We start from the raw sequence: 20,227 nt of genomic DNA, 5'->3' as shown, positions 1-20,227 counted from the left end.
CACTCATTTGGGTGGCATTCGGTGGCAAGCTACTGTCTTGCAGAGTCAGTTCCCCCAGCTGCAAAAACATGTAAGTTTCCTACTCTGCAGGTTGGAAGAAACAGGCCACAATGCACCTGGAAACCTAAAAGGTTCCATATGAATGCTTTGCCAGGGCCCAAGGCAGAGGCCTTTCGCTTGCTCTCTTAGGTAGAACCCAAGATCTCCTTGGTATTCCCCCTCCCTGTTAACCATTGTGATCAGTGGTGTAGTGGTAATAAAATGGCATGCAGGAGCTCATCATGGTAGCCCCCATAGCCCCACCCCCAAAATGCAGGGACATACACACATAGGTATGTATATGTGTGTGCCCATATGATGTTATTTTCTGACTTTATACTGATATGGCACAAACAATAGTAAAACTCAAAAGCCTCATTGTCACCCCATTCACTTGCCAGTGCAAGGGCAGTCCATCAATTACTCCAGCAAAGGACATCATGACTCCTACACAGAAGAAGTTCCAGAACTGTCCTCCCCTGTTTCCCTCCTCCAATACAGCACATTATGTGATGCTCGGTCATGGGGACACATCGAAGAAGAGTTACATCTTTTGGTATCCCAATTATGCCATAATTATTGTAAAAAATGGTACATGGAGGAGGTGCACAAGAATGCCCCCCCTTCTATGTTATCTAGGAACTCATTGTGTTTCCAAAGGCCTTCTTTACCATCCCTTCACAGTACTTCTCCTTTCAGTATAGCATCTCTGATCCCCGTCTCATGCAAAAGTTGAGGCTTTCAAGACAATCTTGGGTTAGCGGGTGTGCGTGTGGCAACCAAGGGTTAATGCTGCAGATCCGGACATGTTGTTAGGGATCAGCTAATCTGGGGAATCACAGCAGAAAAAGCTTCCTGACCTGACCTTGGGGTCTGAGAATGAAGACAGCCCACTCTTCTTAGTCTGGACCCATCTGCCAGAAAACAGCTGTGGTCAGAGGAATGCTAATGTCACCCAGATTCTGAAGAAACGCAGCTACCTCAGAGCTGTCAAGGGAGGATAATGACTACAAGTAATGTAACCCCAGGACAGGAAACAACTGAAAAAGGTTGGGGCAGAGAGGACAGGGCAACACTACCCTGGCAAAATTATAGAGCTCCAGGGCCGGCTCTACCATTTGGCAGAGTTAAGCAACCACCACCTCAGGCTGCAGGTGCTCAGTTGACAGCCACAAGGCTTCTCCCAGGCCTCCTAATCTGGCCTGCTTTGCTGTAGGGTGCAGCGGAGGATGCTATCCTGTCACTAGTGTTAAGAGTCAACTGATGGTCCAGTTGGTTTCTCTGTGTGGTTGGGAGGTGCTGCCATTTTGTCATTTTCTGGCCCTTCAGGCAACAAAATATATTGGGCTGCCCCTGCTTCCTTTGAAGTTTCTCGGGAAGGACCAGGAGATTGACTCACTGGGTCCAAAGAAAGCACAGTTGCCAATTCCTGATCTGGAAGCACCACCTATTGCAGAGACTGTGAGCTGCTATTCAGAAAGAGTGGCCCTTGCCCTGATGTGACACTGGTTCAATCTCCCATCTATGTTTGTGGCTTGTGTAGCAGGCTGGACTTTAGTCTATTCCCCACCTGTTGTGAACAAGGACTATTTGGAGCATCAGTATGGGAATCCTAATTCTGAACATTTCACTGCTAAGGTGCTGCTGAAGCTGTCTCCCAGTTACAAAAAGTGCCTGCAGCTTTTGATTTAAGAGCTAACTTTAAGCACATTTAAAGGACATAACATCTGCCAAGAACCTGGGGATCTGTAGTTTCCCCTTCACAGAGCTATAATTTTCAGCACCCTTAACTGACTACAGTTCCCAGTATTTTTTTTTTTTGGGGGGGGGGAGCCATGTGTTTTAAATGTGCATTGGATATGCTTTAAATCTGTGGTGTGGATCTGCCTGTGGTCTGCTTGGAAGCGACAACTTGGGAGATTGGCTCGATGGATGCTACCTGGAATCATTGGCAGTGGCAACAAGAATCTGCATGGATGGCTTTTCTCTAAAACTTCAGGTCAGGCTAATGGTACAGGTAAATAATAATGCTGTCATTGCAATTTAACCTGAAGATGGAAATGGTGCGCTTTGTGGGAGGTGGAGTTAGCCATGATACCTATGCTCTGCTTCCACAATTGTTTCTGAATGACAGTCACTGGAAACCCCAGGAGGAAATAGCACTTTTGTGCTCAGGTCCTCTTTGCAGGTTTGCCACAGGCATCTGCCTGGCCACTGTGAGAGCAGGATACCGGACTTAGATGGGCCATTGGCCTGATCCAGCAGGCCCTTCATATATCCTTGCAGGTTTGACCAACTGCGACAAACCAGAAACTGCTTTGCATCTACACCCAGTTCTCCTCTCCTGGGCCCCCTCTCCACTCTGTGGGGAGTCTCTCTCCACAGCCTCCATGGTGGATGTGAAAACATAAACATGGATTCCCTGCCAGGGCATTGCTGCAGGGTGGGGCTCTGTAAGTGTGTGGGGTGGGGGGAGGGTCTCCCTCTCTCTCGGCTCAGGTATATGAATGCTCACGTTGACTGGCAGGTCATTTCTCTGCGTCAATCATAGTCAAGAGATTATGGGGCAGAGGTGCCTCTGGGCCTCTTTCTATGTTTTCTCTTTTTACAAACTTTTCCATGGCAGCCTTTGTGTACCTGTGCAAGATTAAAGTACAGTGGGTGGGGAGCTTGAGGGGTAGGGAATGATAGTTCTTGGAGCAAACTGCCACATGCATCATTACCGGAGGGCCTAAATGCCTCTAGTTTGGGGGGGGGGGGACCTGCGTATGAGTTTCCTCCAGTACAGTGGTACCTCAGGTTACATACGCTTCAGGTTACAGACTCCGCTAACCCAGAAATAGTACCTCAGGTTAAGAACTTTACTTCAAGATGAGAACAGAAATTGTGCTCCGGCGGTGCAGCAGCAGCAGGAGGCCCCATTAGCTAAAGCGGTGCTTCAGGTTAAGAACAGTTTCAGGTTAAGTACGGACCTCTGGAACGAATTAAATACTTAACCCAAGGTACCCCTGTATTAATATCCTAGCAACTACACTTGGTTCTAAAGTGAGGAACTGCTAAAATGGTTGTTGTTGTTGTTGGTAATTAATTTACATGGTGAGATGGGTTCAAAGCCTGAGAAGAAATATTCCATTTGAGATTTGGATAAATTTATGGATGAAAGCATGTACATTTTATTTGAATATGCCAGTTAAGAGAGAATTGTTATAAGCTACGGAGTAGGTGGTATATTATAAAATACATAATATCAATCAGAATCACCTGTATAAGTGTTGGAAATGTCAGAAAAAGGAAAGAGGTTCCCCCTCCCCCAACGTGTGGTGGAATTGTGAGGAGGCTTTTTTTTTCAAGGCGGGGAGGAGAAAAATTAATACTGAAGAAGGATTGCTAGAGCCATTGTTATTTTTACTGAATGAAGCAAGAACATGAGAAACTGGCTTCTCATATGCTGGCAGCAGCCAGCATCTTATATGCAAAGAAATGGAGATTAATAACAATACCATCTATTAGTGAGTGGATTGAGTAAGTGTGGGAGTTTGCTATAATAGCTAAACTAACATATTACATCACTGAAAGAACAAAAACAAAGACAGGATATTTCATGGCTCATAAGATTAAGCTTATTGAATATTGCAAGCAATATTGGTTACCACCCAAAGTTCATTTTGGGTTTACAATATTCAGTTAGCTCAAGGAAGCATATTTATAAGGTACTGAAATAAATTGGGTGCCTATTGTTATAAGAAGGTAATATAATTCGTTTCTGCAACAGTCTTGGCAAAGGCTAGCAATTTAAAGACTTATATCAGTCTACACAAAATATGGATCTAGGGATCTCCCTTGCAAATGATCTGTAGAGCTTGGTGATTCTCTCCTGGTATGCAGAAAAGAGAACAATAGATTGACTGCAGGGCAGGATCCCAACATTTTTCTTTCCTGTATCTTGAGGGTATCACTGAGAGTAGTGGGGACCCCCAAATTTTAAACAACCACAACCAGAGGAGGTATCTTCCTCACCTTATTTATTATTACATTCAGGGCTTTTCCCCAATATGATTCCAGGTCCTAGTCCAACACTAATCACTACACCATGCTGGCCTTCCTGACAAAGGAATTTCCCAAATTTTACATAATTTCATTGTGAGGTTCCATGATGTGTTGATTAAGCAGCAGAGGATATGAATAGAAGGGTAAAGAAACTTCGTAAGCTACATTTTCATTTAGCATGATTTGGTGTGTTAGGATTTTCCTTCAACTTGCAAAAGAAGTAGCAAGGAGACTAAGTTATGGTTTCCAGTCTGTCAAAAAAATATTTGGAGACAAAAATATGGGCAAAGAGGATGGATGTTATAAAAGAGCTTGGTCTTACAAAGCTGTAATCTCTTGTTGAGAGTTTTTTTTCTTTTCTTTTTTAAGAACCAAGGGCCAGTCCATAATTGGGATTATCTCTCTGGGAATGGGAGATTGAATTTTAATCACAGAAGCTTGTGTTACGTTCTGTGTATCGAGTCTCTGAGAAAACTCCCAGGAACAGAAGATATAACCTTAATTTGGAGTCATCTGAAACTATTTTTAGATGCATATTTGTTTTATAGAAACATGCACAACTTTGTGGAAAGAAGAGTTTTGTAAGAATCCAAGTTTGATTCTCTTTCTACTAAGCCATGGTTATAGGGGTGGAGGTAAAACCAGTCAATGGAAATACTTCTATCCGTTAAAAAATTAGTAGACGTCATTATTATTTCCATGAAAAACCACTTCCACAAGTAATAGATAATTAGGCACTTACAATTTGGAGTCTTAAATATTTACACAATTTTAAATATTCTGTTAACACTTTAAACCTTTAAACTTTAAACCACAGGCTCAATTTTTCCCCCCAACATCCTTTCCCTCTTCTTCAAACCTAGTTTTAGACTGATGTGTCAAGGTACCAGATCCCAGTTTCTTAAATTCTTCATGTAATTCTTAGGGTTCCTTAAAGATGCCGCAAACTTAATAATTTATATTTGGTCCATTCCCTTCCCTGTTTATTGCAGGATCTGTGCTCCTCATGTGTGCAAACTTTTTGTAGCAGGATTTTCAAAAGAAATATTTTTTTAAAACTTTTATTAAGAATAATGTGCCAACATGTTAGATTTTAGGTCACAAAGAACCACAATACTAATGTAAAATCTAATGTGTTGGCAGACCCTGGAGTTGGTGGCTCAATCTTTCAGAAGCAGCAATGAGCATGACTTTACTAACTCAATTAGCAGGATACTATTTTTAACATAGAAAAGGTATACTACTGGATTACTTCATTCCTTTTTTTCATTTAACAAAATTTATGTACTGCTTGATTGTCACAAAACTTCTCAGCAGTTTACAAGAAATATTAAACTTCTCAATAAACACACTTAAAAGCAAATAACTGGGAGATGGGTATGTTTAGCTTACATAAGAGGAAACTAAGAGGAGATAGAATGGCCATCTTCAAATATCTAAAGAGCTGTCACATGGAAGATGGAGCAAGCTTCTTTTCTCCAGCTCCAGAGGGTAGAACCCAGACCAGTGACTTAAAATTACAAGGAAGGAGATTCTGACTAAACACCAGAAAGAACTTTGACAGTGGAGTGGAGTCCCTCAGAAGGCGGTGGATTCTCCTTCTTTGGATATTTTTAATAAGATTTTGGATGCTGTCCATGGATGCTTTAGCTGAGATTCCTGCACAGCAGTGGGTAGGGCTAGATGAGCTCAGGGTACCTTACAACTCTACCATTCTATGGTCATCTAATTAAAACAGTTAAAACTAGCAGTAAACTAAATCAGATTAAAACATATCAACATCTACTTGTCTGGATAGGCTTGCCTAAACAAAAATGTTTTAATCTGGCACTGAAAAGGACACACTGAAGGGGCCTGTATGGTGTCAATAGGCAGGGGGTTAACAAAGGGGAGGTGTTCCATTTTAAACTGAAATATTTCATGTATCATTCTCAAAATGATCTTCCCCAAAGGTTAGTAGATATAACTGAATTTCAGGGCTGTATGGATAATGTGGCAAGTGCTTAGTATAGACCTGAGCAAACAAAAAGAGCATCAAATTCACAGTAACTGACACCATCCCCACTAAACAAAAACAAAACACCATTGTGCATAGACATGGTTTAATGATTGTGTCCTGGAATACTGATAGTTGGAATTCACTTTGCTTTGGAAAGGAATTTTTTTTTTCTACTTTTAAAGGAGTAGGGGATAATCTGCTTCCAGGAAATGCGGATTAGTGTTCCAGATCTAGTTAAGATATGCATGTTGTTGATTAGATCAAGCCTGGGGATAACAAGCAACAAAAGTAGCAGATAGAGGCCAACCTGCTGAAAGTTTTACTTTCAACTCCAAAAGGAAGCTAGAATCTGAATTAGTAAAGCTTTCTAACCGCCTCTTTCTTCTGATAGACTGAGTATGGCATGAAAAATCTAATTGTTTAATTTTGGTTAGTATTTATAATGCACATGAGCATTATCTGGCTCTCGTTTAGCAAGAATTGAGAACTGCTATAGAAATAAAATCACTATTTAATAACAACATAGAAATAAATTGAAATAAAAAGGGGTTATTATACAGCATTTGCTTTGAATGTTGTAGCAGTCCTGATGCAGTAAATATGGTACAGCAGCTCCCCCCAGTGACCTTACAGAGATAACTAACTCTATATGAACAGAACCCTGATTCTGCATCATGTGGTTTATAGCTGAGTTCTATAGTTACAAAAAGTGGACATTTGCTTATTTACCCAGTAGTCCTAGATGTAACCTGAAAAGCACCTAGTATAGTATAATCCATTTTGCAGTGCAATCCTATACGTGTCTATTCAGAAGTCTAGGTTAAGAGGCTGTAATATTGCACCCTAAATTTACTATCACTTGCTACACTTTAAGGCTTATAAATGCAGACTTTGTGGCTTCAATACCTTTTCCTTCCCCATCCTGCTTTGCCTAACATACAGCTGAATGAAGAGTTCTGGTGAACACATTGTCCACCCAAATATTTATTACGGTTGCGGGGGGCAGTGGAGGACAGGAGTGCCTGGCGTTCTCTGGTTCATGGGGTCACGAAGAGTCGGACACGACTAAACGACTAAACAACAACAACAAAATTGTATCTACTAGACTACGGTTATATTGTATCTACAAGACTAAGATTGAGAGCAGGGATGCCACATCTTTTGATGATATCAGGTGCTTCATAATTGTTAAATAATAAATAAGCAAACAAATAAGCAATATATGTATTTATTTTTATCCCATAAATATTGCTTTCTGAGAAACAAATATTTTATTTATTGACATAATTTTTATCCTGCTCTTCAGACAAAAAGGGCTCCCAGGGAAGCTTACGATTCACTACAGACAAGACAATCCCTGCCCTCAGGTTTATAATCGAAAAAGCTGCAACAGAAAAGGAAAGTGGATTGGGAAGGAGTGAATGTGCACACTCAGGTACATGATCATAGTTAAAATAATTGTGTTGTACACTCAAATGGTGAGAGAAACATATTGGAATATGGTGTGTGAGAGTGCTGCACAACTGTCAGTCACAGGTGCACACAGAATAGCCCCCAAAGGCCTTAAGATACAACTGCTAAAGAAGTTTTAAAAGATAAACGTCTACCAAGCTTGTGTGTTGAGCACACTGCTTTATGGAAGTGAGTCATGGGCAACTTACACCCGCTAGGAGAGACACCCCAATGCTTTCCATATGTGCTGCGTCAGGAAGAATTTGGGCATCACATGGCAGGACAGAGTCTCAAAGATGTGCTCTCTCAAGCCCACATTCCCAACATGTTTGTGCTTCTTCTAGCTCAGCGACGTCTGTGCTGGATTGGTAATGTCCATAGAATGGAAGATGGCAGGATCCCCAAGGTTGTGTTGTATGGGCCTGTTGGCAGACCAACTCTGTTAGAAAGATTTCTGCAAAAGTGACTGGAAGGCTGGCAACATTAACCCCACTGTGTGGGAATCCCTTGCAGACAACTGGAGTGTCTGGAAATGGCCATGTCGTGTATTCACACAGCAGTGACCAGAGGAGAAATGACCGCTCCTCTAGGAGGAGCACAGAGAGAAGAAACACCATGGTACACCTGCATCAACACAAGCTGCAACAAAACATGTCTCTCCTCTATTGGTCTCTACAGCTACAGCAGGCGCTGTAACTTTCCAATGGGTTCAACTCCTCTCGGGAAGGTGAGGTTTGTAACTGCTTTTAATTGATAACTTCAACATTTCTCGTAAAAGCCCGCTTAGGGCTTTTATTACAATAATACTAGTTTGTTTAATTAATAAAACAAGCACTTCCTCCTCGGCCCACATAATCTCCTCTCCCAAGAGCAAACACAGTTGACCCTCCACTATTTTGGAAGGTTTCCAGGTGGTTTTTGCAAATTCCAGAATCTCCCTGCCCCGCTCCGCTCCAAACCAAACCCCGCGCTCCCGCCTTTCCTAGCGGCAGAGCATCTGCCCGCAGCTGGGCCTTATAAGAACCCGACCTATCCCGTTTCTACAACAGGCTTTATGACTCCTTCTCCTACCGCGGAGGGATTGGTTATTCGTAGCTTTGTCCCGCCTCTGGAAGGCAGTGGTTGGCTACCCTTCAGGGGCTTCCCTCGTATGCGGTATTCCATTAGCCGGCAGTCTCAAAATTCGTGCGATTGGCTATCCCGCCTCGCCCCCCTCGAAAGCGGCTCTCCAATTGGCGGGAGGGCGCGCCTCCCTGCTATTGGGGAGCGGGGATTTGCTCTCCCCATCTCTCTGTCTCTCTGCCTCCGTCTGCGGTGAAGGTGACACTCTCCGTCTCCTCCAGGCAGCGGCGTTCGGGGGGTTCCAGCTTTGATATTGTCCCGCAATGTCTCCCGGAGGGAAATCCGTGTTCACCAGCGTCCCGCAGGCCCCGCCCGTGGCTGTGTTCCAGCTCACGGCGGATTTCCGCGCCGATGGGGACCCGCGCAAGGTCAACCTGGGAGTGGGAGGTAAGAGAGCAGGGCGGGAGGAGGGAAGCACGCGTGGATGCGGCTCCTGGGCGGAAACGGGTGGTTGAACTTGGGGGGGGGTCAAGGACCTAAATCTGATCCCAGGGAGCCCTGGGGAGACGGGAGCTGTCATTCTCTGAGGCAGGGTGCCCATCACCGACCTGTCCTTTTTAAGAGGGGTCCTCCTGAGCCTTTGAGCAGCTGTGAGACAGACAGAAATCCATCAGGTGATGGCCTCTCTAGAATGGCAGCTCCGTGCCAGGGAACCTTTGCACTTGTTGAATTTCTGCCTCCCACCCATCTGTCAAAGAGGCACAGAAGAGCTCTGTCTGAAAATAAATCGATGTGAATCTGACAAGGATGCAAGAATCTGACAATTGGGGGCAGCGATGAAAACAATTTGTTATTTGTATGAATGTTTCACAATCAACTGATTCAGACATATTTTCTATACTTTCAAAATCCTGCATAAAGTCTAGACTCTAGAGAATCTAGCTTCTGTTGATCTGTTGTTGTTTGATTCATTTTGTTCCTTGCCTAATACCAATGGTCTCTATGTGACTCTCTACAATTTAAAAACATGCAAAATTGTAAAGCAGTATAACATTGCAACAATATTATCAGCAGCACAAAACTGCAATGATTAAGTGCATAGCAACCATAAAACAGCATTGGCCATCAAATGGTAAGAGCACTAGTGGAAGGGACCATTACTGAAAAAGCCCTTATGCTTTCAGTTGAACATGCATTGGTGTGTGTTTACAATTTTAATTACCGGTACATTGATGATCTGAACTACTTGGGACCATCTGTGCAACCTCTGGAAAAATTCTTTACTTCTCTTGATGGCTTTCAGGCTTAGCAGGGAAAAATACGCGTCAGAATACTTTCCAATTCTGTAGATAAAAAATGGCTAACACTCAATGATCCCTGATCTGCCTTGCACACAGTTGAAATCTAAGGTGCTTCTAGACTATCACTATTTTCAAGAAATATTTGATCAGATATTGGCAAATTGAGATTGCACATTTATAGATTGAATGGGAGGTTTTGTGCCACAAACATGCTTTCCCAAAATATTAGACTGTTTGCGATAAGGAGTGTGCTGGGGGAAAGCACTGGAAAGTGCAGAATAACACTGGCTTTTGATGCACTGTCAACCAATCTTGTCTTCTAATCTCTCCGCAACCAAATCCGGATAAATCAGGTTGTCTGGAAGCACCCCTAAAGATAATCACCCTGGTAGGTTGTGGGGCTGAGAGCCTCTAGTCTCTTGCAATTTGCACCCTTTCTTATTCTCATGCCTTTGCCATTGGATTCATGAAGGAACATCTGAGAAAGTTCAGCAGGAAACTACATGTAATGATTGGGTTGTGGTTATAGGGTTCTGCACATATAATCTGTTTTGCCTGAATGGAAGATTTGTACGCTTTTATCTGCAGGCAGACAGAAGAATGCTCTGTATCCTTAAATACTGCTTATACTTTATGGCATGTAATTTCTCACAGCCAAGTTCAGTTTACAGAAATTGTATTTGTACTTCATCTCACCTGCAGATCTTTGGCTGTACCATTTATAAATATTCTATGGTTCTATGGTTGATCACAGCAGATCTGCAGAATACAGAAGGATGGTGCCAAAATTAATGCTTTTGATAGGTGTTAAAGACTCATATGGATATAGGCACTGTTCTGCTGTTGATATTTTGATCTGAGAGAGCCATTCAGAAAGCGGTAGAGCTACTAGCAAAGGGGCTGTGTATTACAAGGATCAGTGCCTAAATGGGGGACTTCTACCAATACTGGAAATGTTGAAGCAATATTGCTAATGAAGCTATGTACCCTGGTTTATAGTCAAAAGTCCAATAATGACAGATGGAAACAAATTGAAGCCGTGAAGAGAAAAACAAGGAAATGGGTCAGGCTGATTGTGGAGAGAAAAGGAATTGTTGTCTCTTTCTTAATCTAATGTTGTCAGATCCAGGACTTTTTTGGATCTTTACCCCTTTTTTTTACCTGCACTGTCCCTCCTGCATTCATTTCCCCCTTTCTTCTTTCATCTCTATTCTGCGTCCTGTGACAATCTCGGTGTATCCTTTATTTTGGGCTTCTTTCCCCAGTACTTTCTACAGTTGCTACTGATTGGCTTCCCTCAGGTAGGGGGGCTGTGATGCTGCCTAGACTTTTGGCACCTGATGTTCTTATGACTGGGCTACAGCTGTCAGGAGATCTGGGCCGGTGCCCATGTTCTGCTTGGGTGAACCACATGACCTTGAGCAAGTTAATGCCGGGGCCTTGCAGGAACTGGAAAAGGGACTCTGCCCTTAAGCAGCAGAGACCAGGCTGAGTGTAGTGTTTAGTTAGCTGCCAGTCCTGCAGTTTCTAAAGCATTACCCTTTGTTCCCAAGTTGTAAAATCTATGGTTGCCTGGTTCCCCTTTGCCCCAAAGTCCCTGCACCTCCTGCAGGTGAATAGCTCAAAGCTTGACCCTCAGCAAACTAATTAGAAGCCAGCTTGCCAGTTCCCTCTTTGCCAGTATCCTCTGGAATACTTGTCGGTTGTTGTTTGTGGTCTCTCTTACCTGTGCTCTGCAGCTCATGCTCAGGATTTGAAGTCTACTCTCTTTAATGGGCCATGCTAGCCCTTTTGCTGCCTTCAGGCATACTCTTCGTGTTCTTGGCCTGAAGACCCCATTAAGCTCTCGACGTACCTGAGCCTCCAATCTTGCTAGGTGCAGTGACCAAACTGTCATATTTGATAGTCTTTTCAATTGGAATAATGTGCTTGGATTTGAATATGTAAGCAAAGGGGTTGTGGGAATGGCGCTTGCATTGGAGACCTCTTGTGTGAGATAGGCATCCCTTTGCAAAAGGATAAAGTAAAAATTGGCAAGCAAGACTGGAAGGAGTAAGAGAGAGAACAAGCTGTCTGCAGTAAGACTTTTTGGTCCATCCTTTTATTTTGTACCATACCTCTCCTCTGAGAAACTCAAGGCACGGCACATGTCTCTCCCAGACCCCTTCCATCTTCTCAACCCTGAGAGGTAGGGTTAGGCTAAGAGATGTGTGTCTGTATCTAGAACAATTCCCTTCCTTTCCACCTTGCAGCCTATCGCACAGATGAGGGGCAGCCATGGGTCCTGCCAGTGGTTCGGAAAGTGGAGCAGATGATTAACAAGGACCTCAGCTTGAACCACGAGTACCTGCCCATCCTGGGCCTGCCAGAATTTCGTTCCAATTCCTCACGAATTGCCCTAGGAGACGACAGCCCAGCCATCAAGGAGAACAGGGTGAGCCTGAAGAGGAAACTCCTATTATGAACTTCATCCGTCCAAGTTAAGCCTTATTGAACACAGAAGAGCTTGATGGCATGGAAGAGGTAGGGTGGGAATAGGTTGGCACTGGGGCATATAATCTCTTTCTCTCACTCACTCACTCACTCGCTCACACACACATATGTAGAAACTGGGATTTGATTGGAACAGAGGAATTTGGGGACAGGTAAGGATCTCAGTATAGTTCAATGAAGCTATTATAGGAAACTGGATTCTTGTTTATAGGATGTCCAGGCATCTTGCTGAAAAGAGCACCTGCCTTCTAATTATTGCTTTCTCTTTGTTCCAGGTCGGGGGTGTCCAGTCCTTGGGGGGCACAGGGGCTCTCCGTATTGGAGCAGAGTTCTTGAGACGCTGGTACAATGGAACCAACAACACCGCAACCCCTGTCTACATCTCTTCTCCTTCCTGGGGTGAGTGCCAAGGCCTGGCTGGCACTTTTGGCATGGTTTGGGGTAGAGAGAGAGGGGAAGCTGGGCTCCCCATTGTTTGCAAGCCTCCTCAGTAGACATGTGTTACACATTCATGTTCTAGGAGTCTTGTGAAGCTTTAGACAGTTGCAATAGCACATCTTAGTAGATTTACCCAGGAACTCACATAGGCCTTAAAATGAGGGTGTTTATTGATACACACACATAGAATCAAAATATTCAGCACTTCTCTTATGGTAGTAGGGAAAGCCCAACACTCACTCTCTCTCCACACACACACACACACACTCACACACTCCTTTGGTTTGGAAGAATTGGCTAAATAATTGTAACCATGACTAAACTAATACACACAATACAGAAGGAGAAGAAAGCACACAGGGCACCAGAGAAGGAGGGGGAGGAACGGGGAAGGGGGAGGCATCAAGCAGTTTTGACAGAAATACAGTGCTGCTTGAAGCCTGCTAGTCTGTTTTCCGCCCCCTCGGCTCACATTGCAGACTAGGCCTGAGTCATGTGCAAGTGGATTAGGGAGGACCTGAGGGTGGCTTCTAAAACGCAGCGCCCCTGCCCCTTGCATGAAGGTAAGAAGCCAAACACAGATCTAGAAACACAGTATCAAGGTAGGAAGGGGGAGCAGATGTGGAGGCTACAATTTATAGGGTGAAGGACAGGATAGGTGAGATACTTTTCCTAGCCCTGGTGGGCAATTCTGAAGAAACAGATCTGGGGCATTTTTTAAAGAATACCTTCTAATCCTGAACAGCTTGAGCTTTGGCTGAATGATGAATGCTTCTCTTCTTTCCCCCCAGAGAACCACAACTCTGTTTTCACGGATGCTGGGTTCAAGGACATCCGAACCTATCGCTACTGGGATGCTGCAAACAGGGGTCTGGACATCCAGGGATTCCTGGAGGACTTGGAGGTGAGCCAGATGTCCTTATGGATTGGGTGTAACATAACCTAGAAGGAAATCTGAATAGGGACTGTGTAGATGTTCTACGGGAGCAACATTTCTAGCCTATTGTAATATTGGATTTAGCATCTGGCTAGCCAAACGTTTGCTAGGATGGTCTGTGTCTCTTGACTGCAAGACAGCACCGTGCAGGAATCCCATCTTCTCACTCAGTGGGATTCAGAGAGCTGTGGGTGGATCTCCCTGTGTGGATCTGATGCTTTCTCTACCACATCTGTTCATGCCTCCTGAACAGTCATTCCAAATAGGGGGCAGCTGGAAGGGGAAATCTGGAGAGCTTGGAAACCTTGATGTGTGTGGAGTGCTTTGAATCACAGTCCATGCTAGTCTTGTAAAAGTGTATGTGTGCCATTGTAGGCGGCATTGTTCTATGTGAGGGTGCCTTGTCTTGTTAGTATCTATTTTATATACATAGAATATCAGAACTTTATAGACATATAATATCTTCAACATTTCTTCACTATCTGATTGAAACTTGTAAAGCTCCTAAGTCTTATCCATAATGCATATATATAGAATAGGTCAGTCGGTAGAGCATGAGATTCTTAATCTCAGGGTCATGGGTTTCAGCCCCACATTGGGCTAAAGAGTCCTGCATTGAAGGGGGTTGGACTAGATGACCCTTGTGGTTCCTTCCAATTCTACAATTCTGTGTTCATCTGGAAAGCAGCATCTTCTATCTGGCTCTTTATTGTACAGTCCCATCAGTGAGTCTCAAACATAAATGGCTAGTGCCACTTGATGTTTAGGGTAATTTTTAATGTTTGATGTTTTATCGTGTTTTTGCTATTCTGCTGGGGCAACCCAGTCAGATGGGCAGCATACAAACAAATAATAATAATAATAATAGACTGGGTTTTATTCTCTCTCTCTACCCAGAAAGCTCCGGAGTTCTCCATCTTTGTCATCCATGCTTGTGCTCATAACCCAACTGGCACAGACCCCACACAGGAGCAATGGAAACAAATTGCTGCTGTTATGAAGGTATTAGCAATTCTGCAACAAGGTACTCCCAGAGTCTGTGCCCAAAGCCATATTTCTGGACGTTTTTGAATTAATTTATTAGTACTGTTACATTTTTATCCTGCTCTCCTACCAGGAAGCTCAGCTAAATGGTATATAGCCCCCCCCCCAAAAAAACCAGTTTTAATTTCACAACCACCTTATGAGATCGGGGATACCGAGAGACAGCGATTGATTCAAGGCCACCCAGTGAGTTCTGCAGCTGAGAGGGGATTTGTATCTATAGCTCTCCAGACCTATTGACACCCTAACCAGTAGACACCACCAGAAAACAACTTTTAAATTTTTAAAATAAATTTAAGTAAGTTTCTTTATAGCCACAAATACACTAGGTTCCATATAACTGAGTGAAGGAGTGTGTGGAACCAGTGGTTTTGGTTTCTTCTGTTAAGTGTTTTAATACCTCACTTTAATCCTATTCCCAGGGCAGGTTAGAAAAAGAAGAAAACAATTAAAATGTAAATGCAAAAATGAAAAGCTTGGGAAGCACCAAAAGGGCAATAAAGTAGGTGCTGAGGAAACCTCTCTGGGGAGAGAGAGTTCCATCACTAAGAAGGCTCAGCCTTTGGCAGCCATGTGCTTTCAGGGAGGGCAGTTGAGGATGCCCTGAAGTAAGTGCCAAAGACCAATCTTCTCCCCTTAATTATTCCTTGCAGCGCCGGTTCCTGTTCCCCTTCTTTGACTCTGCCTACCAAGGCTTTGCCTCGGGTTCTCTGGACAAAGATGCCTGGGCTGTCCGCTACTTTGTTTCTGAAGGCTTCGAACTCTTCTGTGCTCAGTCCTTCTCCAAAAACTTTGGCCTGTACAGTGCGTATATTCTTTTAACTTCCCTGCTTCTCAGATTTTGCTCTGCTCTAATGTTAAGCTGCTTTTTAATTTTGGCCTGTAAAAGAACAATTATTGCATTGTATGGTTTTGCAGTTTCATGCCACTATGGGAACCTGTTTTGGGGTTTGTTTGTTTTTTGAGAACTACAAGGTGGGATATAACTAAGTAGAGGTTCAAATAAAGGGTAGTAAGAATTTCCTTTCGCCCTGTAGGCTGTTGCACCGGGCCTAAGGCTTATGGCTTGGCTTGACTTTCTTTTCCCTCAGATGAGCGTGTGGGGAACCTGACTGTTGTTGCAAAGGATGCTGATAACGTGCAGCGCACCTTGTCTCAGATGGAGAAGATTGTCCGCACCACCTGGTCAAACCCCCCCTCACAGGGCGCACGTATTGTGGCTACGACACTCATGACTCCAGAGCTTTTTGATGAGTGGTAAGGAACAGCAGGGGATGGCGCTGTGGGTTAAACCACAGAGCCTAGGATGTGCCGATCAGAAGGTCGGCGGTTCAAATCCCTGTGATGGGGTGAGCTCCCGTTGCTCGGTCTCTGCTCCTGCCAACCTAGCAGTTCGAAAGCACGTCAAAGTGCAAGTAGATAAATAGGTACTGCTCCAGGGGAAGGTAAACGGCGTTTCCGTGCACTGCTCTGGTTCACTAGAAGCGGCTTAGTCATGCTGGCCACATGACCCGGAAGCTGTACACCTGCTCCCTCGGCCAGTAAAGCGAGATGAGCGCTGCACCCCAGTTGGCCACGGCTGGACCTAATGGTCAGGGGCCCCTTTACCCCTTCACCTAAGGAACAGCAAAAAGTGGAGGGGTTAAGTTGATCCCTGCCATGAGGGGATCATGGGCCCTGTTTGCTGCCCAACACTTCCCCATTCCTGCCATTTAAAAAAAACAACTGGTGCTGGATTGAACTAATGCTTTTCCCTTGTGACAGGAAAGGGAATGTGAAGACCATGGCAGATCGAGTCTTGCTGATGCGGGCAGAGCTCAGATCTCGTCTCGAGAAGCTGAAGACACCGGGCACCTGGAATCACATCACGGAGCAGATCGGCATGTTTAGCTTCACTGGCCTCAATCGTGAGTACAGCTTTGGGCAGTGGCCATCGGAAGAGCCTGGGCAGGAAGGAGGGGGGTGTGGTACAGGGATAGTCTTCAAACAATGACTAAACCTGCCTCCTTGGTAATGACATGGTCTGGTCTTAGCGTAACTCCTCCTCCTGCCCATGATCACTGAGATCGGATGTCCCAGTGCTTCCCCCCCTGTGGAACTTGTCCCAGCCATCGTGTTGGCTGGGGCCCCACTCCCAGGCAGCCCTGATCCCGCCCCTTAAAAACAAAACACAAACTATACAGAACCAATAAAACAACAAAAAACAAAAACAAAACAATTATACTAAAATTAATCCCCAACCAAATATTCATAACCAACAAAGGAAAAAAAGGAAAAAAGAAATAAAAATTTAAATTGCCACCGACTGCTTGAGGGCATTTTAAAACACATTAACCATTTGGAACAGGGAAGCCATGGCAGAACACTTCCCAACTTCCCCAAAAGTTTGTTCCAAATAAGGGCCTGGGCCACACCCCCTGGGCCAGTTGGAAAAGGCCCTGGAAGGGAGCAGGCCCTGCAGTCCTCCCCACAGCTGATGGTCCGAGGCCTATGAAGAGATCTACCTGTGCATTTCCTTTATCAATCACTTCACAGGATCTCTTCACATTGCATCCACTTTCTGATTGCTTACCAGCGTTGTTTCCTGCTGTGACTTTGGCTACAGCCAGCAAACCTTAGTAAAGGCTGCTCTGGGTACCTGATGAGATGCCTGACACAATTTTCCCTCTTGCTCTTTCTCCAGCTAAGCAAGTACAATTCATGATCAAGGAGAAACACATCTACCTGATGGCCAGCGGCCGCATAAACATGTGTGGCCTGACCACGAAGAACCTGGATTACGTTGCCAGCTCCATCCACGAGGCCGTCACCACAATCCAGTAAATCGGTTGCATGTAACTTTCCCCCTACGTTTTGGGTTGTTTTAAAACCAACAGCAGCCTTTGGAAAGTGGGAGTTTTAGGCAAAGAAATAGAACACCTCTTGCCTCTTGCCACTTTTCTGGTTAAAATTCTACCACTCTCTGAAGCTGCTACCAGCCCCCTCCCCACTGCCTCAGTGTGGAAGAACAGAGTGCCCATTTCTTCCTTTGGCCAGAGAGAATGGAGTAGAAAAGTGGCTGTGGAGTGAGAAAGGGTTAAGCTGCTCTCCCCCCCCCCAAGCATCCCTAAGTTTTTGAAAAACCCAAAACAGTGGAAGAAAGAAACACACAACTGCATGTAACATCTAGTTTGGCCCTATGAAACAAGAAAAACTGAATCCCTCCATACTGTAATACGTAGTTTGTCTGCTCCACCAACGGAGCTAATCTCCCATACCTCTTTGCTCAATATGGATTGAGAACAGCACTTTTGTCTGCATAGCTTCTTCCTGTCTTTTAAATGGCCCTCGGTTTGTGTGTGTGAGCAGGTGGCAGTGGGAATTTTCCTTCTTGGGGTCCACTTGGTATTAACAGCACCTAACTCTGGAATCCAAGCACATGGCCTTGTCTGCATCTCCGTTTGCACTTTATGTAACCAATCCTCTCTGGCCCATGCCTGCTCCAGTAGAAGGGTTGGGCATTGTGGGATATGTACCAAAAACGACTGGTCTCCTCGTATGAGCTGCGCGGGTTACTTCAGGGAGCGAGGCTGGTGCTGCTTCCCTGGTTTCCAGCCTTGCACAAGCAAAGATTGTAATCTTAAGAACCACCTTTTCTGTCTGTACAACCAATAAAACATCTCTTCATGCCATACCTGTCTTTTGGCCAACTTGGGGCTGCTGTGGAGAAAGGAACAGAGCTGTTTGTTGTGTAGAAAACTATATTTGATCCTCGACCTCCATTGGAACAACCCATTACTGTATCCAGGCACCTATTCTTACCCTCCACTTGACCTGAAATGAGCTTTCCCTGCCTCAGTCTCTCCAGTTGTCAGATTAAGAGGTGAGTCTCTTGTGGTAGCTCTGAAACTAGATACTCTGCCTGGAAACCTTGATGAATGGACTATCAGGAGTGTAGTTTGCTAGAAGGGAAGGGTGATGTTACTGCTGACGTAGTGGGTGAGGGTGATGCTCAGAGTCCACAAACTCCTGATCCTTGTCTACAGCACCTGAAGCTTCTTTCTGCCATACAAACTGAGGCATGGGATGATCTGCAAAGAGAGCTGGTGCCACTGCTGCCTTTGCTTCTGCAAAACTGAGTGAAGAGGCAGGCTTTGAACCTTGAGACATGGAATGTTTGTGTGTGTGCAGCTCTCTGCTGCTCTAGAGGAGCACGCTATCTTTGCCCATTGTTCCAAAAGTTCCTAAATTTGATCCTTCTACTTTGAAAAATCTTTCAACGGCTCTTTTTCAGTGGGAAGAACATAATGATCATATTTGCTTTTCCATCGTTGTATGGCTGCAACCATCCCTCTGTTCCTACCAAAGCCACACTTTTTTCCTGGTCCGCCAAGTTAGCCCCACTCTATACCAGAACTGGGTTCGAGTCCCACCTTGGACAGAAGGTTGCTGTATTGCAGGGGGTTGGACTAGATGGCCCCTATGGTCCCTTCCAACTCTATAATTCTACAGTCCTACAAAATAATAGCTACAATAAAGGATATATTCCAGCTTGAGAAAACTAGAGGAGAGCAGAACATCTTGGTACCTTGACTGCAAAAGTTGGCATTAACCAAATTGAGTATGAAATGATGTAGGATGAGAATTTACCTGCACTCTAGGGGTGAAAAGCCTTTTCCTGCCTGAGAGCAGCATTCCCTTCTGGGCAATAGTGGGGATGGGTGGCACATGTCAGTGGTGGGCAGAGTCGGAGGTAAAAGCAAGCAGAGTAGCTAAGGTGAATCCTGCAGCAAGCAGGCTGCTCCCTTTTAACTGCTGCAATAGGCTACTTACACACACACACACCCTCTAAGCAAGAAATAGGCATTATCAGAGTTGAGGAACACATTTCAGCTAGGCAAAAGGCACTGAAGGTGGGTACAAAGCAGGGCTGGTAAGAGATATGGCTGAGGACAGGGTGTGACCTGGGAAGAATCCCAAGGACTAGAGCCCACAACTGGCCCCTGGGATTGAGGTTCCCAAAGTGTTGCTTTGCAAAGAGTTAATGGAACTGAGCATTTTAATGTATTGACCTAGAGATAAAGCAAAGGAAACTCTGGTATTCTTCAGAGCAGAAATTTAACAGATAGTGTACAAGCTTTAGAGGAAGACAAAGGGTGTCCCTTGGGATTATGATAAGCAAGGAGAAGTAGGGCAGTTATTTAAGAGAATGAAGCAATGCTTTCCTGGCTACAGCAAAGGCAGTGCAGGCCTGTTTTCCATGCTTTTGCCCAAGATCTGGAGTTAGCATGAAAAGCCACTTCTCACTTGGAAACAAAAGGCTATAAGGAGGAGCTAGGGAATTGTCACCCCAGATGCCTGGACACAGGGAAAAAAAGGCAAATCGTTCCAAACCTGTGTGGTGCCAGCCACACTTCTTCGCCCGTTAAATACTGC

At 44.5% G+C, this 20,227-nt stretch overlaps 1 protein-coding gene across 1 annotated transcript; it reads left to right on the top strand.

Moving 5' to 3' along the window:
* Positions 1–8,805: 8,805 nt before the first annotated feature.
* GOT1 (glutamic-oxaloacetic transaminase 1) lies at positions 8,806–18,483 on the top strand. Its single transcript, XM_079977245.1, has 9 exons — positions 8,806–9,046; positions 12,153–12,334; positions 12,669–12,792; positions 13,623–13,735; positions 14,666–14,770; positions 15,466–15,616; positions 15,904–16,069; positions 16,577–16,719; positions 17,496–18,483. Exons 1-9 carry the CDS (start codon positions 8,923–8,925, stop codon positions 17,633–17,635), a joined length of 1,248 nt encoding a protein of 415 aa, XP_079833371.1. The 5' UTR covers positions 8,806–8,922; the 3' UTR covers positions 17,636–18,483.
* Positions 18,484–20,227: the final 1,744 nt, after the last annotated feature.

Source organism: Podarcis cretensis (genome assembly GCF_951804945.1).
Source record: "Podarcis cretensis genome assembly, chromosome: 5".
Classification (NCBI taxonomy): domain Eukaryota; kingdom Metazoa; phylum Chordata; class Lepidosauria; order Squamata; family Lacertidae; genus Podarcis; species Podarcis cretensis.
The sequence above is the reverse complement of the archived record's forward strand: the minus strand, read 5'-3'. Positions and strand labels throughout refer to the sequence as shown.

Excerpts from the sequence above, each read along its gene's own strand:
- GOT1 (XM_079977245.1), top strand. The coding sequence starts at position 8,923 with ATGTCTCCCGGAGGGAAATCCGTGTTCACCAGCGTCCCGCAGGCCCCG. Across the intron at positions 12,335-12,668 it reads CAGCCATCAAGGAGAACAGG|GTCGGGGGTGTCCAGTCCTT; the intron begins GTGAGCCTGAAG and ends TCTTTGTTCCAG. Across the intron at positions 12,793-13,622 it reads CATCTCTTCTCCTTCCTGGG|AGAACCACAACTCTGTTTTC; the intron begins GTGAGTGCCAAG and ends CTTTCCCCCCAG.